Genomic DNA, 14615 nt, shown 5'->3' on the forward strand with positions numbered 1-14615 from the left:
GCCATAGTGGAATATATGAAAAACTTTTTGTGACTTTAACCTTGTCATTCACAATGACAGGGGTGTCAAACTCCAGTCCTGAAGGGCCGCTGTCCTGCAGTGTTTAGATGTGCCACAGGTAAAAAACAGTGGAATGAAATGGCTTAATTACCTCCTCCCTGTGTAGATCGGTTCTCCTGAGCCTTGCTAATGACCTAATTATTCTTTTCAGGTGTGGTGCAGCAGAGGCACATCTAAAAGTTGCAGGACAGCGGCCCTTGAGGACTGGAGTTTGACACCCCTGTCACGAGAGGACCCAAATTTGGGTCCTCTCGTGAATAACAGGTTAATTCCAGGAGTCATTAGCTGCAGCTAAGAAAGGTAGAACTACATGTAAAAGAAAACAGCTACCTACTTTTGACAACAACAGTAGCTGCAGAGGAAGCTTCCCCTTTCACATTGAGAGCGGAGGCATAATACTGAGCAGTGTCCAAGAAATCGCAACTAAAAATAAAATGTAAGAAATGAGCAGTCTGTTTACATTTGACAAAGCAGGAGGTTGAAGATGTGGATTATTTGCATAACGGGTGATTGATTGGAGCTGAATCAATGCAGAGTGTGAGGTGAATGATTACCTACTTCTTGATCTCCAGGGAGTGCATGTTGTAAGTGCTTTCGGCTGTGTACTTCTCAGGATGGGCCTTGGCGTCGATCAGCACATTGTTCTTATACCTTCAAAGCAGCATTAAGATTTTCATGAACGTTAGTAGTTTATCTTTCTGACATGAAATTTATGTGTACAGTTTTTATGCTGTGGTTCTTGAGGAATAAAAAGGCAATTGTTTCCTTTGAATTTCCACATGATAGCTGATTGTTGTCATCAGCCTCTTGTAATAATAATGTTATTAAACTTGAACTGTAACTTACCAGGCAATCCTTGGTTTTGGCCATCCGGCCACGGTGCAGTGCAGCCTGACTGTTTTGCCCTCCCACACAGTCTGTCCACGGGGCTTGACAATAAACTCTGGAGGGTGCGTCAGCCTATCTGGGTGCATTTTCTTACGAAACTCTGACCACTCCTCCAACTTCACCACGATGGGGATCCCATGTTGGGACGGAAATAGTAAATAAGAATTGGCTTTGTGAGTCCCAGTTAATTGAAAACAGAACAAACAGGACTTACCGCTCTGTCAAATTCCATGCGCTCCGCCGATTCCCTCACATGCTTTGATCTTGTTTTCTTCTCAACCTTTACCTCCATGGCGTCCCTGGCCTCCCTGACAAACAGGTTCCTCATTGCCACATAGTTAATGCCCTCCTCTGTAACATCATCCTCCTGAGCCTCCATCAGTCCCCGAACGACGTCATGGCTAAAGAAAACCAAAACCACCAGGATGTGAAAGCAAAAAAAAACAAAAAACTTCAAAACGCATTTGGCGTTTAATAAAATCAGCACCGGATTCCTTGCACTCACTTTGCTCTAAACACAGGAATGACGTAGCCTATTACTTCTTTGTCCTTGTCCATGGCCAGGTAGGTACGCTTGGCTCTTTTGGGTAGCGGGCTCAGTTTAACCACCTGCTGCCCCTTGTCTGTCTTCACAGAGGTCTTCAGGCTTAGAGGCAGGAAATGACATCCAAATTAAAATCAGTTAGTCAATAAGCTGCTGTATAAAGGTGGCGAAGTCTGACTTCAAATAAAGGACAAGACATTTTCTTTGAATTCAAAGCTTGCTGCTGTGTTTTTTTATGATTCAATTGACCTATATCAATGTCCAAAAACAAGATCTAAGGTTGTGTATTTTGTGTCTGTCCCACACTGGTTGCAAACACACAGGATGGAAACGTTTGTAAAAAAAAGAAAAAAAAAAATCTTTGCAGAAATTATCCTAATAAAATCCAGCACATTCATTTAGCTAAATCCCTAAGCCAAGCTGTTTGGAAAGTATAAATTATTCACCATTAGACAGAAGTAAGGTAGTCAACAGTTGTAGATTGATTAAAAAAAATCTAAGTGAGAAATATTACATTTCACAACAAATACTGAAATATATTCTTGTCTCTTTATGAAAGACTTGAAGAGAAAGTTGATAGTTTACCAAAAAAAGAACTGAAATATTAAATCAACTTATGAAGTACTGCTAGAATTTTTTTCAAAAGCTCTGATTGGTTTTGATATGAGGAACGTGGCGTTCTGTTCAGGGGTGCACACCATGAGTGGGGACACCATAAGACAAAAAGGACTTTTGCATCTGAACAAGTTTGAAAAGTATGATATAAAGAATCTGCACATATCTGAATTAAGCTTTGTAGATGCTTTAAAAATCCCCAAAACTCTGCGTGTAACAGAAGACATTCAGTTTTCCAAAATGTATTGTTGAAATCCGTCTAGCTAATATATTTATCTGTCTATATAAAGCAATACTAGGAATACTTGTTCATTCTTAATGTTTCTAACGTCTAATAAATACTTTTTGCTTGACAAGAATGAATTGTCAGGTAATAAATTATGTGTTTGGTTTTGTGGGGGGGTGGGGGGAGGCTAAAGGAGCGACCTGCCCAGGGCAACATTTGTGGAAGAACCACCACTGACTGTGATGTAAGTTCCACTTTTTAAACCGCCAGCTGACACATTTGTTTGTAAAAAAAAAAAAATAAATAAACACAATCATCCAAAAAAGAAAAAAAAGAGAGAGAGAAAAGCTGCAGTGCATCTCTGAAATAACTCCACTTGCTCATTGACCTTATGTATACCTCCTTAAATAAACATGTTTGTTACATAAAGCCATCTAAAACCAATTCTCCAGTCCTACTCAGAAAAGATGTTGCATTTACTTCCACCCTCCAGACCCTGACGCGATACTACTCTCTGACTCATTTACCTCTCAGACTTTCTTTTTCTTCGCGGGGTTTATAAATGGAACAAAAACTAGCGGATATGAAGCGTGGTGTAAAGGTCCACTTTAAAGCCTTGCTTTCACTTAAAATATGCCTTCCTCTCTCTCTAGGTGGCTCAATGCAGAGTTGGATATCTGTTTCGGACTTACGGGATCATGGTCACGCAGTATGCTGGATGCAAGTCGCAGGAAAACATCTGAAGTGAGTGCGTTAAGAAGTTATTTCCGCTGCTGACTCACCAGGTGCTCTGAATGGGCAGTCAGGGGCATCAAAAGTTTTTAGCTTTAAATGAGAGTTTCAGTTCTTAAAGTCTAAGAAGAAATTATGTTCCACTCAGTCACATTAATTCTATTGGGAGAAATATTTTCGCCCTAAAGAAAATTTGAAACAGAATACAGTTCTAGAAGCACAAGTGCACATACAGCCGGTACCGTACAGCTGCAGTGGTATTATTTACAACAGAGCTAACCTTTAATGTGGGTTTGGGAAAATTTCCAGTCTTTCATACAGCGTATTTACAGTTGGCCTGAAGGCAGCGCTTCATGTCGAGGTGTTCAGAAATAGCTCGGCTGTCTATGAATATAGCTGGCAGCTCTAGGCTACAGCTGAAATTCTTTCCTTGACCTCGTTTAGAAAGCAACATGTCCGACATGTACATGAGCCCCACTAAGCTTAAAACAGACAACAAACAAAATCTTCCCCTGTGTTACAAGGTGAGTGCTTGTGGCACAATGGTGTCATTATATGTACCAATGTACCAATCTCCTGTACCAATATACCACCCTGGACAGGGTGACAGGCACCAGCACCCTCCTCACCCCACTAGGGACAAGGGTGTAAGAAAATGGACGGCCGGATGGATGGATGGGTGTACCAATCTCTGGTAATGTGGTCAGGCATTTGAAATCCAATGACTTTGCATAATGATGTCTTAATGTCTTAAAATGCCTAGAATTAAAACAATTATGATGTTGCCTGAAAGATGATTTAATGTTTCCAGCGTATCTGAGAACTGCAGTACTGATAACAACAGCGGTCATGTTTGGAGTGTCGAGCATTTTCAAGTTGGCCTTTTAAAACCTTTGGCTTTTTCTCAAAAGACAAAGAAACGTTTTAAAAAACATCGAAAGATGCTTTTTAATCTGAATGGAAACTTAATTACAACACAGTAAATTACGGTAATCCAATTTAGGTCTTGAAGTTTAGTAAACAACATGAACATAACTTTTTTGAGTTGTTAAGACGAGAGTTTCAAAACTATGACGATGACAGAATTGCAACTAGCCCAACTAAAAGAATGAATAACGAGTTTTTGGATATGATGATATATGGAAAAACAACTCTCAACAATATGTCTTCATACCTTTGGATTGTAAATGTTGAAATAGTGAATCCTGCTAAAAAACAAAAAAACAAAAAACTATTTGCTTAAACCTAAAATAATATTCTGACCTGGCTTTAAGGAGGAAAACACTGTTTTTAAAAAAAATAAATAAATAAGAAAGAACTCGGAGTTAGAAAAAATGACGTGTTCTTTCTGCACCTCAAACTTGCTGTTATTTAGAGACTATATCACTTTGGGCCTCTTACCGATGGCTGCTGGTCTTGCGAGTTGAGAAGGCCTGCTTGGTAACAGACGACCTGGTGCTCAGGTAATAGCTGCTCTCATAGTGCTGCTTCTCCTCCAGCTGTTGATGCAGCTGCAGCTTCTGCTGCTGCTTCTGAGTCACTTGCACTGATCCTGACATCCCAAGGGGCCGCTCCGCCAACTTACAATGGCTGCCCTCTACTTTACCCGCTCTGCAAATCAATCTCACTGTTATTACGATAATCTGATTTCTGAGCTGAAGGTTAGGGAAAAGCAGAGCATGATCATTAGGAATTAGGAAGGATGGTTTAGGGAATTAGTGACTGATAAAAAATATATGTTTTCTTTCTCCAAGTCGGGGTTATGAATGGTTATGTTTTAACAGCTGAAGGGTTAGCTCTGCCCAGGATCTACCTCTACTGTGTTAAATGAAGCAGCAGGTTATAAATGAACTGCAGCAGAAGTTTTCAACATTCACTATTTTTATTTTGTGGTAGTTTAATTCAGAAAACCTCCAGAAGAGGAAGATAAATAACACAAATACTGTGATATTTCTCTCCTTTATGGTTATAAGCCATTCAGTTATCATGTTTGATGTGATGTATACATTTTTACTAAGAGTTCTTGGTAAAGTGCATAATGAAATCATGGACAGATTACCGAATAGTTTCACAGAGTTCAGGCCCATGTGCCATTTAGTAGGTAGGGGTACCCACCGGTCTAGCAAGTGGTTGTTCCTGCTGAGTAAACTATCAAAAAAGATAAGCTAAAAAAAAGAAAGTAAGAAAGATAATATGCAAACATTCTGAGAAAAAATGCTCAAAGTCAGGCATAACGCCATAAAAAGTGTGAAGAATGAATCAAATCCGTTAGGACATGCTGTCAAATATGACAGCATAACATTACGCACAGTATAAGACACACAAACATAAAGTGAGCTACAACAATGTCCAAAAAAACCCCCTGCAAAATACCACTAGAGACACAAGTAATAACATTGTCAGGAAAGTATTTTGTACGGTGTTTCTTAGTGCAGAGTTTCAGGATAAGCAAGAACAAACTGGAGACAAATGATCCCAGGCTCCTTTGTTTCATAATCCCTTCATGGTCACAATAACTGGTTAGTAACGAATAAGTAACTAATGGATGGCTTGACGGATTGAAAAAGAAATGCATGTAAGGTTTGTTCACAGTGATACCTGTTTAAACTGAACTATAAGCAGAACAGCAGCTTAGGCCATGTTATAATTATGTTATTGTGAATCAAAGACATGCAATTCGGAATATGATTCTAAACAAACAAGACTTTGTTAGAGAGGGGCATAATTTTAAAAAAGTCAATTAACATGTTCTTAAAGATCAATGAACCTGTTATTAATATAAAATGGAAAACTCATGACACAAAAACAAGGCCTATTGCAAGTGTTGGAAATTTACAGACACAAACAAGACAAACTATAATTTAATGAAGTTGATGGAACTTAAAAAGAAGATACAAGCCTTTACTTACCACCAACAGCAATTTACCAGTCCACAACAAGAAGAAAAGGTGTTTTATTCCAAATTATTTTCAGATCCAGCAAAAGCAGTAGGGTGAGGGTCAGTGGACAGGACAGCAGTCCACTGAGCAAAAATAAGGCTGCCACTCGGCAGAAAGCGCAAGACACCGTCAGGACCTTTTAAGGTGAGAGCAGCTTTAAATTTAGACCATGAGAAGGGCCACAGGAGCCTCAGCGCCTGCCCCTCAGCTGTTCCACTGTACTTCAGAGACATGTTTAAAACACCTCCAGTGCTGTGCCTGAAGCGCAATCATGTGAAACTTCACAATCACATTCCAATGAAAGACACAAGACCATTTGTTCACTGCTCTTAATCTATGACTACCTTTTTGGTCATGTTTATCACGCTTACTGTTAGTAATTAACGTTAAGCTATGTTGAATCATACATTTGGATCACAAAAATGTATATTTCTACTTTCACTTGGATGTGTGAAGATGTCTAAAATGTATGACTGCTTAAAACAAGTTTACTAGAAACACATATCATTGCTGCCACCTAGTGGTGGAAAATAGTAATGCTAAACATTATTTTTAGGGAAAATGACGAAACACTTTATCATGGCTCTACTTTGTTAACTTCAGAAAATGCATTCCCTTCTACCGCTATAGATAATTTGTTACATTTTTATTTTCTAATGTTAACCAAAAGTAATAGGGACGATTCGGAATGAATGGAACATTCCAGATAGATAGTTGGTTCTTTCCAGCTCTGCTCCGCTCTGACTGTGGGATGTGCTGATAGCTTTGTGTACAGCTATTTTTCTACACATTTTACATTTCTTCTAAGGTGGGTAAATCATTTTCCGTCCAAAGAACGCTCACGAAACATACTGGATTTGAGAACAAGCTGTATATTTTCCTCTTTGAATTCGTTATAGCTACTATTCTGAAGCTAACTGTTATGTAGGTCAGAGGAGATGGCCAATAACATGTTTTGATTAAATTGTGTTATATACGGAAAACGTACTGGGTTGTACATGGATTATTGCAGAGAAGTGTCAGTATATATAACCCCAGAATTAAAGACTTGGTTTATGTGATATATTTTACGTTTGGCACAGTAGCGCTAGCATAATATGTTCTGATGATCTTTAATAACAACACACATAACTTGCATAAATTTGTTTATATTATATCTGGAAAAAAAATAGAAACATTTTTACAAAAACATTTATGTCAATATGTGTTTATGAAGAGGTTCTGCAAGATAGAGATCAATGTATTTCAAATTGGTTGTTAAATTTCCTACGTCCTTTGAATGCGGTTTAACAGTTGCCTTGACTTCCAGTTTTCAGTGGGAGTTTCACCCTGAAATTAATTAAAACAGGCTGTAGGGTCTCATACTTTTGATGGGAAATTGTAACAGTCAAGTAAACAACACTGTTGACATTATGAATGTTTTGTGCTCTCATTTGTTGTTGTTTTTATCATTATTGAATTATTGTGCGTCACATCACGTGACTTGTCTAATTGAACACACTCGTGTACAATAAAGGGTGTGTCCTTCAAACAAAGGGGGAACAACACGAAAGCCGAACCGAGTGAGTCTCATGGTGTCACGTTGAACGCTGTGCCGAAAAGTGATTCTGTTAACAAACACCCTATATGCTTTCAGCGAGATCTGGATAAAGTAAACAGAATATGAAACGTTTCCAAACTTTTTTCTTATCCAACTGTCCGTAGTTTTCCAGATCTGACCATCCTTCTCTCAGTCATCATTCATCTGTTCAGCTGTCCATCACCCATCCCTCAATCTACTTCTTTGGTTTGCCCATGCATCTGTCCATTTTTTTTTCTGTTTACCCATCTTGTCATTTTGTTTTTGTATGTTCTTCCATCCATTTTGAACCTTTGCGTTATACTTTGAAACAGACAAAACGTGGACTAAGAAGTCTGGAAAAGGTGTGGATTCTTGCAATTACTATAAAGTCCAGCTTGTCAGCTCTGTAAAAAGTATTTTTACAAAGCAAAACTTTTTGTGACTTATTACTTCATAAATGATAATCCCATAGTATTTGTCAACCTGCATCTAGAGGTAGCTAATTGAGCTAAATAACCTCGTATTGTTGCCCAGCCCAGGCTGACAGCTTTAGCGTCGTTTCCGTTACAGGTAGAGGGGGAGCCACCAGACGGCAACATGTCGAGTAAAAGGGCCAAGGGGAAGAACACCAAGAAGCGTCCCCAGCGGGCCACCTCCAATGTGTTTGCCATGTTTGATCAGTCTCAGATCCAGGAGTTCAAAGAGGCTTTTAACATGATCGACCAAAACAGAGACGGATTTATTGACAAAGAAGATCTCCACGACATGCTCGCCTCATTAGGTGATATGTGTAATCACAGATATTCATGTTCAGTTGATCAACAATAAAACTCTTTATAAAGGCATTTTCCAACATGAGAATAATTAAAAAAAAGGATTTAAAAACATGATGTACTATTTCATCTTGTAAAGCCATTAAAGTTTAAATATGGGACTCAAGCAGAGCAACAATAACCTTTTGTTTTGTTTGGCATTTTCCAGGTAAAAATCCTACTGATGAGTACCTGGAGGCCATGATGAATGAAGCCCCCGGCCCGATTAACTTCACCATGTTTCTGACCATGTTTGGAGAAAAGCTGAACGGCACTGACCCAGAGGACGTGATCCGCAACGCGTTCGCCTGCTTCGATGAAGAGGGCACAGGTATGTTGGAACTTTCACCGAACCGCATTTTCGCTTCCCTGTCTACAAGGCGAGGGAATCAATAGCATTTCAAGCCTTTTTCTCCTCTCAGGTGTGATCCAGGAGGAGTACCTGCGGGAGCTGCTCACCACCATGGGCGACAGGTTCACCGACGAAGAAGTGGACGAGCTCTTCCGCGAGGCGCCGATTGACAAGAAGGGCAACTTCAACTATGTAGCTTTCACACGTATTTTAAAACATGGCGCCAAGGACAAGGACGATTAGTGACGGGGGATGTGCCCTGTTGAGGTTCATGCTGTACTCCATTTGCATTTTGAAACGGGTTAATATTTTATTTAGATCAGCTATATCCTTAGTTTGGCTCATGAAAAGTCTTCTCTGTGGTATAGCCTGTTGAGGGTCATTTGTTTAAGCTGCTTCCTGGACCTCTGGGTCCCCTTCTAATCCTTATTTCAGAGCTCATTTTGCACATCTTTGACAACATTTCAGGGTCCAATTATGTAGGAAAGGACCCTCGCGGAGAAAGCTGGAAACAAACTGACACGAGGTGTTTACTTAAGACTAAATAACTTGTGTTTTTCGTAGGAATGTTTTGACATTAAATTGTGTTCTGGGACCAGTGACGGAATCTCTGATGATTTTTCAAAACATTTTATTTCAAAACAAAGGCAGATGCTTACAACTTGTCTTTCCATTCTACAAAAGGAGACAATAAATTTGACCGGAACTGCAGGTGACTCGGGATTTCTTTATGTGGAATAACAATGCATGTACAAATGTAGATGTAATCCTGTCCATAGTGGGCAGTGTTGTTGATAGTGGTTGTAGTTTCAATGTTTTCCTTTTTGGTGCATCAAGCAGCAGGCTTACATGTTTAAAATCTACAGTCGAAACCCCAAATAAGTTTGTATACTTAAGAAAAGTTCTAAAAGTTTAGTAACAATTGCTTTAAAAAGTCCAAATTTAAGTATTCTCCTTTCTGTACTAACAAAAAAAAAATAACACTTCCATGCATACAGAGATTACTTTATATATGCACCTACATTAGAGTGAATGGACATAACTAACCTGCAGATTTAGGAAGGTTTCTGAGAAAATTTCCCTAACTTTAAAAGTACCAGCCATGATAAGACCTGGGATCATTTGCCTTCATTTGTCTGTTCTTGTGTCCAATGACGACACATCTCATTTACGTGTCGATTGGAGTATTTAACATGTAAGCACCCAACTTCAACAATATTCAATACAACTACATTAATGACAGCTGCATCCAGGTTCAGTGTTCTTAACATTTCCTACTGCGATGATTCGGTTCCTACACAATCTGAAAAAGTAGACACATTCATTTTGGTATCTTTCAAGTCTGGACCAATGGCGTAAAAAGACATTTTTACGCCATTGGAATGGAAAATATTCTATGTTCAATTGCTAAAACTTATACGAAAGAATTTTAAAAATTTGACAAAACAGGGCTGAGAACTTTGGAAAGTTGATTCTGAAAAAAATATTTGAGCCCAAGACTACTTTTTGCCCTCTTGATTTCAAGAAGTAGTAGGGACAGAGGATGAAGGAACTCAACATAAATGTGTCCCTGACCTCAAGTAAACATCTAACGCTTGAAAAATGGATATAAACCACAGATGGCTTTGCTGTTACAGAATGAGTGCAAACCCCTGTAGAATCGACCTTGATCTTGAACAAGACTGGACTGTCAGGGTACTGTGGTGGCGCAGGGGTTAAGCACAACCCACATATGGAGGCCTTAGTCCTCGACGTGGCCGTTGCAGGTTCGATTCCCGGCCTGGTGACCTTTGGTGCATGTCTTCCCCTCTTTCCTGTCAATTTACTATCAAATAAAGGCCACTAGAGCCAATAAAACCTTAAAAAAAAAAAAAAAGACTGGAGTGTTATGGTAGAAAGTATGCACACTGCAGAGATCCAGTATGTATTCAGACACCGATGTTGATAACCAACAGCCCATGTTTTCAAATGATTGATTGTTTGTCCCTACAGCACCCTCTTCACAATAAATAAAGTAGGATCTGCTTCTTACTTGAAGCACTCTGAGACCTTTGCTTTGCTCATAGAGCAACTTAAAGCACACAACATAGGAGAGTTGATTACTCTGCCAGAGCCAGGTTTTTAGACTGGATCTTTGATAGGTGGTCTGATATACAAGCCTCGATCCTGTCGCACTGAGCCAGAAAATCCTAGAAATATACAATGATTTGTAGTTATTGGTTTTATCAAGACAGTTTTCAATAAAACATGAATGTACCTTTTAGGAAAAAAAATGCATATAGACTAACCTGCACGGTTTTCACAAGACTCTTCTTCTTTGTTCTGCAGTCGATAAAATTTTCTGGGATGGCCTTAAAAGAGAATATAGTAATGTTAGGTCAGACAAGTCAAAATAATAACACTAAAAAAAAAAACACCACATGAATACAAAATAGCAGAACAGATTACCATGGCATCTATCTGCTCCAGGATTTTCATGAACTGCTCAGCTGCTATTTTTACTCTGTGATCTAGTTTACTGAGCGCTTCAGCCTGGAGGTCTTTTGCGAGAAAGCCCTAAAGAAAGAAAGAGCAAAGAACTATTGATGTTGACAACAGACTGAAAGACACGTCATGAACAACGACTAGTAAACAATAGTTACCATGCTGTAACTGATTGCTTACGTTCTTTAATCCAGTTAATTCCCCGTCTACCGTCTCCAGCTTTTTAGCTGTCTGCTCCACAGACTTTTCAATTTCTTTCAGCTTCTTTAGTTCAGCCTCTTCCTCTGGGCTGTTCTGTTTGCAGATTACAGTGAGTATCTCCGTATTTACACAGCATCAGACACTAGACATGGCGCACGCAAAGTCCTCACCCGCTTTCCAATCATCATGAGTTTGCAACCCTCTTTCACTCCACAGCTGGAGAGACTCGCTTCCATGTCCTTCAGAGACTTTCCTGCAAGATTTGGTGTTAGAGATCAAACAGAAAATTCAAGTTCACTTGTGAGTTCAATAACATCTTACCTTTAAAAATGAGCTTCTGTGAGGCCGGTGGGACACCAGTAGCTTCATTAAGAGCGTCTGATAAGTCTTTAACAGTGGGTCCCGTTCCATCCTCTTGACTTGTTAGTGTGATGCTGTGTTTAGTTGATCCTGAAAAGGAAAATAAAACTGAATTTAAGAAAATATTGGCACCACTACCTAAAAGTGTGATCATTGTTTCATCAGTAAGTTGAGATTTTGAATTGGAAGTTATTGTTGTCAATCATAATAAATAACTTTGTTTTGTTTTTGATTATTTTTGATTCATGAGAGACTTTAAGTAATTACAAATTAATAATAATAGTACAAAAAGTTACTATTTAAAAATATTATTTTTTACGTGTTATTTTTATTTTAGATTTTTCTTAGCAATGAGGATAAGCTACACTAGTATTTAAAAATGCATTCCTTTATTGTGTGATTGTTTTAAATGCTAGCCTGAGAAAGATGGATAAATTATAGCAAACATGAGGTAGAAAGCATATTTTGCTGAACTCAAATCCTTCGAAATTGCATGGTGTTATCCCCTTTACTTTTTAAATAACACTGCTAGCATAAACATCAGCGAAAAAAAAATAAATCACGTCTATGATGCTCGATTAAGATTGTTTTGTACATCATCACGTGACAAAATGTATTCAAAACATGTCAGATTAATAGGGAGTTATTTAAAACATACATAACTGTTAAAATAATAATGCGGTTCAGAACAAAAATAAATATGAAACACCGATTTCAATCAAGCCCTAGCTGTAATTAATTTAGTCGAAACTAACCAATTTACTGGATCTGTCTTCTTTACGATTTCAAATGTTTGAAATGTGATAACCCCATTCAAATATGAATTGTAATGAGATACAACAGCTTAGCATCACCTGGCACCCAACTACACTTAAAAAACAAACAATCATTCAATGACAAACTTAACGTTATAATGTAGAAGAGTTTTACCGTATGCCACAGTCACAGTAATTGTTTGCGCTGACATTGTTGCGTTCCAGCTTCCGTCCTTACATACAATGCTAATGCAGCTAACTGTAGCTAACTGCGAACATTTCCGGTGAATACCGGAAACACTTATTTATTTAATCATATATCTTTATAAAAATATTTCTGTATAAAAGTACATGCATTGTTAAACTAACTCTTCGAAAAATAATAATCATAAGGTTTTATTCTTGTCAGATATATCTATAAATATGCCAAAAATATGACATGTGCGATCACCCGGGAGATCTGACGAGCTTTCTCTAACTGGCTCTGTGGCGTAATGGATAGCGCATTGGACTTCTAGCAAAGCTCTAGTGAAGAGATTCAAAGGTTGTGGGTTCGAGTCCCACCAGAGTCGCACTTTTCAGGGAATTAAATCAAAATTTGGTTGGAACAACTTTGCCATTAAATACTGACTACTACTTGATCAAAGGCAGAGAAAAACTATTAAATGTCAAATTCAGATATTGATAAATTGTCAAAACTGAGCAGTCACGAAATGGTTGTTTTACTACCCTTTGTTCTTTTTCCTCTGTGGTGGTTTTAAGCAGACTACTCTAAACATTTTGTTTTTTAACCTAAAATACTGAGCCTTGCAAAAGGCATATTACATATTTATTTAGTTTGAGCTATTTATATGTATTTTTTGCAGATTATTTAAAAGTAACTCTGAATCTCTGCAAAATATGAATCAAATTAAAACATTCTGCAATCTTCTGCAAAAGAAGAAACCTTTACAGAACATAACAAATGCTTAAATGTTTTCCTCCAAAAGTTTGCTTTGTCATTAGCTTTCCATTGATTTTGTAATCTCCAACACTAGAATAAAATGTTCCAGGATGTAACAGTGCTTCTACAAAAGTGTATCTTTTTTTCCCCTTGAGAAGTCCAAATATTCTTTCCAAAGGTTTTGCAGTAGCTTGCACAAACAGAATGCATTCATGCGGTATAGCTATAGGTCGCAAAATTATTCAAAAGAAGGAGACAGGTTTTGCAGGACATGATCAGTAATCATATGCTGATCATATTAGTGCAAAAGCATATTTATGAATGCTATCTTAACATTGGTTTCAACACTTATTTTTAATTTTTCATTGTATTTCTACATTGTATTACTTGGTAAATAAGTTGAAGGGTAGTTCAGCAGGAAGACTGTACCTAATAAAGAAGAGACAAACACCTACAGAGAAACAAAACAAAACCGTTATTATCAATAAATTACAAAGAAAATGCGAAGATAAAAGACATCATTTATTTTGCACGTTTCAAGTACCCCTGCAGATATTTTAAACAAGTAGAGCGAGGGAATTAGCTCCACCTTGCAGAACTCAAACAAAACAGTAAGGACTTGACCGAAACACAAAGCTAATAAATATGCAAATAAGTTAATAACAAAAGTCATGAACAAAACCAAAAACGTCGGTGAGGACAACAGGTCGAAAACGATGGTGAACGGGTTTTTTTTTAAAAGGCCACATGCTAACATGATAGTAGTAACCGTACACAATCCAACACCAGGGCAGCTTCAAAGCAGTAGTGTGTTCAGATCCAACGGGTTTGCATGTATAAACGTTACTCTACATAGAAAAGTGTTTTCAGTTGAAGTGCAGTCGTCTTCACGTCATCTTTGTTTACGAGGCAGGAATCTGAGGAAGGCCAAACTCATCCACCAAAACCCCGTCCTGAAAGAGAAACAGAGAGTTTTCTATAAGAGTATAATTCATTTATTTTACAGAAAATTGCCTAAAAGACACATCTTGCTAAACTGAGACATTTAAAAAAAAAAAAAAAAAAAAAAAAAAAAAAAAAAACACCCCAACTCCAACTTTTTTATTTTTAAGTTCTTTTTTTCTAAAAAATATTTTCTGGAAA

The 14615-nt window shown here is 38.0% G+C and overlaps 4 protein-coding genes and 1 non-coding gene across 8 annotated transcripts in view; 2 read left to right on the plus strand and 3 right to left on the minus strand.

Annotated features, from left to right (window-relative positions):
• myom1a (myomesin 1a (skelemin)) overlaps nucleotides 1-6095 on the minus strand; it is a 32217-nt gene extending 26122 nt beyond the window's left edge. For 2 of the 3 annotated variants that reach the window (XM_015060754.1, XM_015060753.1), the window contains exons 1-7: nucleotides 5975-6095; nucleotides 4467-4676; nucleotides 1454-1594; nucleotides 1163-1349; nucleotides 907-1064; nucleotides 619-711; nucleotides 395-483 (exon numbers count right to left, since the gene is read on the minus strand). In XM_015060754.1, the coding sequence (XP_014916240.1) occupies nucleotides 395-483; nucleotides 619-711; nucleotides 907-1064; nucleotides 1163-1349; nucleotides 1454-1594; nucleotides 4467-4624 (826 nt within the window). In that variant the 5' untranslated portion in view covers nucleotides 4625-4676; nucleotides 5975-6095. The remainder of the gene's footprint in view (nucleotides 1-394; nucleotides 484-618; nucleotides 712-906; nucleotides 1065-1162; nucleotides 1350-1453; nucleotides 1595-4466; nucleotides 4677-5974) is intronic. The other variant, XM_015060756.1, reaches the window with a different exon arrangement.
• A 481-nt stretch (nucleotides 6096-6576) lies between these two features.
• On the plus strand, nucleotides 6577-9479 carry myl12.2 (myosin, light chain 12, genome duplicate 2). Of its 2 annotated transcripts, XM_015060758.1 has the most exons (5): nucleotides 6577-6812; nucleotides 7709-7790; nucleotides 8136-8346; nucleotides 8547-8708; nucleotides 8800-9479. In XM_015060758.1, exons 3-5 carry the CDS (start codon nucleotides 8163-8165, stop codon nucleotides 8970-8972), a joined length of 519 nt encoding a protein of 172 aa, XP_014916244.1. In that variant the 5' UTR covers nucleotides 6577-6812; nucleotides 7709-7790; nucleotides 8136-8162; the 3' UTR covers nucleotides 8973-9479. The 2 variants fall into 2 exon arrangements, with proteins under 2 accessions (XP_014916244.1, XP_014916243.1); XM_015060757.1 differs by lacking the exon at nucleotides 7709-7790 and having other exon boundaries at nucleotides 6578-6812.
• Nucleotides 9480-10559: 1080 nt separating this feature from the next.
• bag1 (BCL2 associated athanogene 1) lies at nucleotides 10560-12811 on the minus strand. Its single transcript, XM_015060746.1, has 7 exons — nucleotides 12705-12811; nucleotides 11736-11864; nucleotides 11585-11667; nucleotides 11394-11507; nucleotides 11178-11285; nucleotides 11018-11080; nucleotides 10560-10918 (listed from the first exon to the last, which is right to left on the minus strand). The coding sequence occupies exons 1-7, from the start codon at nucleotides 12739-12741 to the stop codon at nucleotides 10829-10831; spliced, it is 624 nt and encodes a 207-aa protein (XP_014916232.1). The 5' UTR covers nucleotides 12742-12811; the 3' UTR covers nucleotides 10560-10828.
• A 198-nt stretch (nucleotides 12812-13009) lies between these two features.
• On the plus strand, nucleotides 13010-13101 carry trnar-ucu (transfer RNA arginine (anticodon UCU)). Its single transcript is given in 2 exon segments — nucleotides 13010-13046; nucleotides 13066-13101. It is a non-coding gene; the product is annotated as a tRNA-Arg (tRNA).
• Nucleotides 13102-14210: 1109 nt separating this feature from the next.
• Nucleotides 14211-14615, minus strand: part of chmp5a (charged multivesicular body protein 5a) — an 8201-nt gene continuing 7796 nt past the window's right edge. Inside the window, exon 8 of the mRNA XM_015060760.1 lies at nucleotides 14211-14425. Coding sequence (XP_014916246.1) covers nucleotides 14375-14425 — 51 coding nt within the window. The 3' untranslated portion in view covers nucleotides 14211-14374. The remainder of the gene's footprint in view (nucleotides 14426-14615) is intronic.

The sequence above is a fragment of the Poecilia latipinna genome, unplaced genomic scaffold (assembly GCF_001443285.1).
Source record: "Poecilia latipinna isolate Pla-1442-1.1 unplaced genomic scaffold, P_latipinna-1.0 Scaffold1741, whole genome shotgun sequence".
Lineage (NCBI taxonomy): Eukaryota > Metazoa > Chordata > Actinopteri > Cyprinodontiformes > Poeciliidae > Poecilia > Poecilia latipinna.

Coding starts and splice junctions, on each gene's coding strand:
- bag1 (XM_015060746.1), bottom strand. CDS start 12,741: ATGTCAGCGCAAACAATTACTGTGACTGTGGCATACG. Junction 11,865..12,704: donor TACTGTGACTGTGGCATACG/GTAAAACTCTTC, acceptor TTTCCTTTTCAG/GATCAACTAAACACAGCATC. Junction 11,668..11,735: donor ACAGAAGCTCATTTTTAAAG/GTAAGATGTTAT, acceptor CAAATCTTGCAG/GAAAGTCTCTGAAGGACATG.
- myl12.2 (XM_015060758.1), top strand. CDS start 8,163: ATGTCGAGTAAAAGGGCCAAGGGGAAGAACACCAAGAAGCGTCCCCAG. Junction 8,347..8,546: donor CGACATGCTCGCCTCATTAG/GTGATATGTGTA, acceptor GGCATTTTCCAG/GTAAAAATCCTACTGATGAG. Junction 8,709..8,799: donor CTTCGATGAAGAGGGCACAG/GTATGTTGGAAC, acceptor TTCTCCTCTCAG/GTGTGATCCAGGAGGAGTAC.